At 42.8% G+C, this 6681-nt stretch overlaps 1 protein-coding gene across 2 annotated transcripts in view; it reads right to left on the bottom strand.

Annotated features, from left to right (window-relative positions):
- Positions 1–239: 239 nt before the first annotated feature.
- LOC104129141 (annexin A8) overlaps positions 240–6681 on the bottom strand; it is a 13492-nt gene continuing 7050 nt past the window's right edge. The window contains exons 6-12 of one of the 2 annotated variants that reach the window (XM_009642047.1): positions 6067–6146; positions 5383–5442; positions 4833–4926; positions 2963–3058; positions 2627–2685; positions 1635–1757; positions 240–296 (exon numbers count right to left, since the gene is read on the bottom strand). In XM_009642047.1, coding sequence (XP_009640342.1) covers positions 240–296; positions 1635–1757; positions 2627–2685; positions 2963–3058; positions 4833–4926; positions 5383–5442; positions 6067–6146 — 569 coding nt within the window. The remainder of the gene's footprint in view (positions 297–1634; positions 1758–2626; positions 2686–2962; positions 3059–4832; positions 4927–5382; positions 5443–6066; positions 6147–6681) is intronic. The other variant, XM_009642048.1, reaches the window with a different exon arrangement.

The raw sequence follows: 6681 nt of genomic DNA on the forward strand, positions 1-6681 counted from the left end.
AAACAAAAAAGAAACATTGCCACTTGTGTTTGAAAAACTGTTAGGGAAGTGAATAGCTTTTAATGTGTAATGAGCATCTCCATCCTTCAGAGCGCTTTGGAAATCTTGACCATTAAATTGATTTTCTTTTTCTCCTCACTTGGATCAACAGTAAGTTTTTCTACATGTACATTTTCAGACCCTTGTTCACTCTTAATTTCCCCTCTGTATCCATTTCAGCATCTTCCTCCTAGATTTTGTCAGTCACTGCCACAGAGATTCAGCAAGGCTGTCTTGTAATCGCCACTGGTGTCATCCTGACAGGAGAAAAAATAAAAAAAGTGAGCGTGGAAGTTCCTCTGCACACTCCGAGTGCTGACTTTGTCAGTCTGTGGAATATGCCCACACAGGAAAAGGACTTTGGAAAGAGCAAGCCAGACTTCAGCAGAGTTACTGCCAGCTGACACGCCATCAAAAGTGAACAGAGAAATGAGGCTTGTAGCTGCCACCTGAAATAACATGTATCAAATCCAATTCTTTTATTTGGAATGCAGGTAAGCAATTGATCATGGCTCCATCCCACAGAGCAGCACGGACAAGGTCAGCACAAATGAGAGCAACCAACCCTGTTGTGTTCAGATTTTATGTCCCTGGGTATTTGTGTAGCATTCTCAGGGACAGGGCAGTATAGTTAACCCTGACATGTGACTTTTTTTTTTAAAAAGCCACAAATAGGGTAATTTTTATCTAGAGAAGCACTACAGAGAATATCACTAGATAAAAAATTTGCTCCCTTTGAATATTTTGTGACAACAGCTGTAAAGCCAGTTCCACTTCTCAGAAGGAATGAATATTCTGTTCAGATCCTTGAAGACTGATCATTAATCAACACGACAGACACTGACAGTGTCAATTAGAAGGGCCTTCATTAGAGAAGCAGACTTCCCATGGGGACTGCTAAGGATAGGGCTTTTGTGCCATTTGCACTGGGGGAGAGGAATGTCCCAGTCCCTAGGACAAATGGTAAAACCTAGTATTTCATCCCTAATAGCGGAGGGTCATTCACTCAGAGCTGAGATGTAAACCTCAAAAGCTGCAATAAGCTTTGGCAAGGTTCAGTTTCTAAACCTATCTCACCACAGTATAGACCAGGCCTTCATCTGGGATAAGTCAGTTAAAAAAACCCCACAAAACAAAAAACAACACCAAAACCAAACCAACAACAAAAAGAACGCCAAAAAAACCCAGCACTGTTTTGACTTATATGGCACTGGCTTGAAGCAGTTGAGAACAGCAGAGAGAGAGAGAGGAGAAAACAGCACAGCAGCATCAGAAAGGTATACAGGCAGGATTAAATTAATCTAGATTCATCTAGGAGATCATGAAGTGCACAGATACAGAGTCTGGTCCATGAAAAACCTGGAACACTCTCTCCTTGGGTTTGGCTTTGCCCAAGTCACTTACAGAACATACAATCTAATTCACCATTCAGGCATGTATGTCTCTCAAGGAGCTGATTGTTAATAGGCCTAAAGAAGGAGATCTTGGCAGAAATTACATTTTTACTGAAAACAACCATGGAAGCATCCCACAGTGCCAGACAGGTTAGGAATGTATGTGATGGCTAAGAACCATCATATCAAGATGCTGCTTACCAGAATCATACTGGAGAGAGACTTTCCTGCAATATGCTTGAATTCAGCCTTTATAAGATTTAAGTCAACTTCACTTCGAGAAACAATCACCCTTATAAGAGTCCCATCATGGGTCCCAGCCCCCTGAAATGACAGATATATCAGTCTGCAGTGTTAGTGGGTGTTCAAGGGATAAGATGCTGCAAACTGGTCTAGGACGGGAGTCGTCAGCTTTCAAACATCGCTTGGCACATGTTCTGCAGAACATCTGCTTCTGTTTCTGGAGGGCCGACCCCCACCCTCCTCCCAGGGGCCACTGTCAATACCACACATCTGCCACAGAAGCGTGCCGTAACGCTTTGCACATGTCAAATGCAAAAGCAAACATGCCACAGAGGTGGAAGTGGGTACTGAATACATATTGTTCTTCTGCAGCACCACCCATACAACACTTGGCTTCAACTGATATTGTTTAATCGCTCACAGGAAAGTTAAGATCACATTATAACAAAAATAATCATTCATCTCAGCTTTTCACAACGTTGGGAGAGCTGACATCTTTTATATATCAGTTAAGAGTTACAGGGGCACAATTTGCACATGCCTTATGTATCCTCATTTGGAACTCTGATTTTATACTCCTATTGAGAGAATTGCTTCCTAAAAAGAAAATACTGTGGTTCGGTCCATTAAGTTAACATTATGGGCAAAACTCCACCATAATCAACCTCCTAGAAAAACATCTTCTAGAAGTTTTGTCCATGTTCCCCGAAGGTGGGGCTGGGCTCCTTGCAGACTCTTAAGTCAGACAAGCAAGACTCCCTTGGTATCTCAAGCTTAAAGGGTACTTTTCTACCCAAGGTGTTTGAAGGGATTCTGCTCTTACTTGCAACAACAGCACTAAACTTGCTAGATCTCACCAAAACCTTGGCTCTTCTAATTTGAATTGATGGAAGCCAGGTTACAAGTTAAGCCCAGTATGAAAACAAGTACGTTGCAAAGCAGAGTCTTACCTTTAAAGCATGGTATAGCCTCTCTGCAAAGTAGCAATGGACATTCCTGGTGCATTTCACTAGGTATACAAAAAAGTTTGGTAAGAATCAATGGTAATCTCAGTCCAGGGCAGCAGGTAACAAAGATTCAACATGCCTTCCATTGATTCAGTGTGCCCCTGGGATCCGAGTTTATCTTATGGAAGAAGTACCCTTTAATTCCTACCAGATACCTTTATAAAGTAGATCCATATCCCATAACTGTCAACTGCTGCAGGAGAAAAGCCAGCAGACTCAGGAGAAAAAAAGAAAAAAAAAAAAAAAAAAAAAAAAAAGGGAAACCTTAGCCACTCTTACCAATAGCCAGCATGGCATCCTCAAGTGAACCACGAGTTTCACTCTTGATGGAGTCTTCTATGCTTTTACTGGCCAGGTTCTGGTATTCTTCAAACACTGTTTGAAACACAAAGAACTTCAATTTTTTACCAGTCAACTGCTCAGGCATTGTGTGTCCAATATTTACAGGTATTGCTTGTGTCGCAATACGAAAAAACAGATTCTGGTAAAGCAATGGCCACATCTGCACCAACTTCAGGAGGCTTTAGTCAAGCCCAGAAGTCAGCTACAAAAATGCGTGGCAATGTTCACAAAAGCTCAACACATCCACAGATCTTATTTCCCTGCCTTAATTTGAAAATGCATGTTCAGTCACCTCATATTCATTCGGAAATCTGACCCTTCATCGCCGTCTTTTACCACAGAAATTAAGCAAACAGAAGGTTAGGCACAACTCTATCATTTGGTCTTATATTTGTTGACGTCACCAGCTTCAGGAGCCAAAATAAAATCATGTTAAGCTTAGAACTATGCTGCTTATGGCCCTTGGACTTTTAAATTATGACAACAGTTTGGGAAAACTTCTTATTTCAAGCACAATTTAAAAAAAACAACTCAGAAAAGATGAGCAAAACACAGGTGCAGTTTCCAAGATATTTGAACTCCCACGTTAAGAAGAGCTCAGCAACAGAGCTGCTGTTCACCTTATACACTCTGGATACTCCAAGGTTCAGAATTACAGATCGCAGTTTTGGTTCCTGGCTTTTAGACTGACAAAGGGAAACTGCTATGTAATGCAACGGACATGTTAATGAAGTTTGGTCAGCATTCAAGATAGATAACTAAACACCAACACTCAGGTACTTTGGGGAAAGGCGATACCACAGAATAGAGAGATGGATACAACCTTCTCAACTCAGGCCTACTAAAAAAAGGTAGCTACAACAATTACACTCAAGATTTGAAGACAGTTACAGGCTGCTGTAGTGCAGAGGAAATTACTTGCTTGGTGATACAGTAAGTCCCAAAGATCGCTTTCATCCTGGCAACAGCTAGTTGAAATTCAGTTCTTAAAGGCAGATACAGCCAGAGACTAGCGATGACTTTTTTGTTTTGTTTTCTAAGTGATGCTAGGAGATTAAATTTGAAACACAAGGGGGAGCTGGCCTCCAGGGCCTGGAAAACAGCCTCAGAAGACCTCAGCTTGAAAAAGCTCAGGTATACCTGGTTTATCACCAGCTACATTTATCAGTGTAGGTCTAGCTAGTTTACATATTATTTGATACACTTATATTCAGCTGACATAAAAAAAAGCTGTTAGTCAGAGCTTGGACTGCCTCAAAAGTCTTGAGATGACAAAGCCCGGTCTCTGCTGCACAGGGGGGGGAGTGGGGAGCAGAGGGCTCCCTTTGTTGCAGCTGGTTTAGTGTCTTCCCTCCCAGCAGCCTCTGATGCCCTCAGGAAAACCTGGGGCAGAAACGCAGGGTGCACCCTGTAATTCTCCAGCACTGAATAACCAGCTACTTTTTTGGTGATTTTTTTCCCAGAGGAACCCACATCCAAGGAGTCATGGGTCTGTCCACTGCATGCTCCCACCTGGTTAGAAAGGGACTCTCTCTCCTTGGGTTTATAGGAACAGCTATACCATCCAGCCATCACCTCTGTATAAGGACTCCTAGATAAGCCACTTGATTTGTAGCAGCACTAAGTCTTCATGAGTTTTCACAAAACCTGCTGGCAGCTTTTCATCACCGAGTGACCAAGGATTAGGAGTCAGGCTCAGGTACTTATTTCTGACCACCCATCTTTCCCATCTATATCCTTCCCTCTTCTTTTTGGCTAGAGTGATTTCTCATTTCAGAGGCTTGGGAGTATGGGTTCTGCTCCATACCTTTCAGCAAGTGTGTGGCACTCCTTGTGCACAAGATGGTGATGAACTGCATCTCGTCAGTGCCCTTTATCTTCTCCCCAGCAGCATAGAGAGTCTGCAATTTAACATACAATTGTTGGAGAGATGTTCTGTGTGTGCAGTCAGTAAAAGAACAGAGTTTGGATCACTGTGTGATCTCGACTCTCCTAAAATGGTTGATTATGAAAACCCTTGACTATATCTTTTAGTCCAACTGCAGCAGCCTCTATTTCCACCCTTTCCAGGCTTCCTGCAGCAGCCAACAATACTCTTGATGTTTCTTCCCTATTCTTTGCTATCCCACTCCACCATACCTGTATACTCTCAGGTATATCAAAAGCAGCTGAGCCCAAGCCCAGCTCTTATCAGTCCTCTTTAGAACAAGGCTCAGCAGTGCAGGCAAAACTAAAGAACCCCCAAGTTGTTTCCCCAAACTATTGTGGCTCCAACCCTCTGCTGCTCACTGAAGCACTCTGAAGTTCAAGACGGGTGGGATGCAGGCATATCACTGATCACAGGCATTTGAGCGTACCTCTGCATCCTGGCGAGCCAGTGCTGTGTCCACGTAGAGAGTGGCATTGTCTCTCTCACCCTATGAGAGGAAAAAGAGAAGGTAACCATTCTGTCTCATGAAAATTCTTCCATATATGAGGATCACAGTGTACATTCTGGGTGAAGATCAATTATCCTTCTCAGCTATCCATTTCTGCAGAGTACTCAAGCAGTAATGCAGACAGCACAAGTGCTAACTCCTTCACTGAAAGGCACTGCAATCAAGTCATACAAAGTAGAGCCAAAAAATTGCTAAGTTATTCTGCTGCTAGGCAGGAAAATTTGGAAAACATGATAGGATAAATGTATCTGAATGCACTCAGCATTGAGGGGACAGACCCTGGAAGGGTGGTGAATCATAGCTGAGGGGCAGTGTTTCCTAAGACCCTTGTAGAGGTGCAATGGCTTTATACATATGTAAAACTGAGGTGTCTCCCTGCAGCAGAGCTGACAAAGTTCCCATCTCTCTTACTGCTGCTAAGGGAGGGCATTTCCCTGCCTCAGTCACATCGAAGCTGAAACAGACCCAGTCCAAGTGACATGTTTGTCTTGGCAGTTTATCTGGTAGTCATGACTGTGCTGCCTCTTCTATTGCATATCTTCTCCGAAAGCAAGAGAGCAATGCGGAGATCTTTGTACCCTCATTTCTCTTCTCTAGCATTACCTGAAGAAGGCAAACCAGGATCTGTTCAAAGTAGCCACTTGTTTCTGATTTTATATCTTCTTCCACATCAGAACCGTATTCTATCCAAGGGAAAGAAAAGGACAAGGGAAGGATTTGTTATTTGGGTGATATAGTCAGGATATTACCAGTCACCCAAGGACACACAATAACCTGAAGCTAGTCAAGAAGGTCACTAGGGAAAAAAAAACAGGGCTGAGATCAGCTCACACCCTCAGTGATACCCAGGTCAGCATTTGCATCTGAGTGACTAGCTCCACCGATGTCCAAGGCCTAAACAGAGCTAATGTTAGAGATATAGTTTAAGGGACCAAGGAGATGCCAAGTATTTACAAATATGTATTTCATAAATGCCCGTCTAAAGTGTATTTAATGGGGAGAAATGCCAAGTGCATAGCTATGGTTTTGTTTGCATTCTAACAATAGCCTGTGTGGCCAAGCTGAACCAAATTTGTGATTTGCTGACCTTTTCCTCTAGCTGGATGGAGAGTTACAAAGGGATTTTCAAAATTCTCTCAGCGTAGCCATGTTCTGTTTGCCAGGCTGAAAGCAGAGTTAGGTTGCACCTTCTTGGTTTTAAAAAATCCCATTTTCCTG

This window comes from Egretta garzetta, unplaced genomic scaffold (assembly GCF_000687185.1).
Source record: "Egretta garzetta isolate BGI_Z169 unplaced genomic scaffold, ASM68718v1 scaffold56, whole genome shotgun sequence".
NCBI classification, from domain to species: domain Eukaryota; kingdom Metazoa; phylum Chordata; class Aves; order Pelecaniformes; family Ardeidae; genus Egretta; species Egretta garzetta.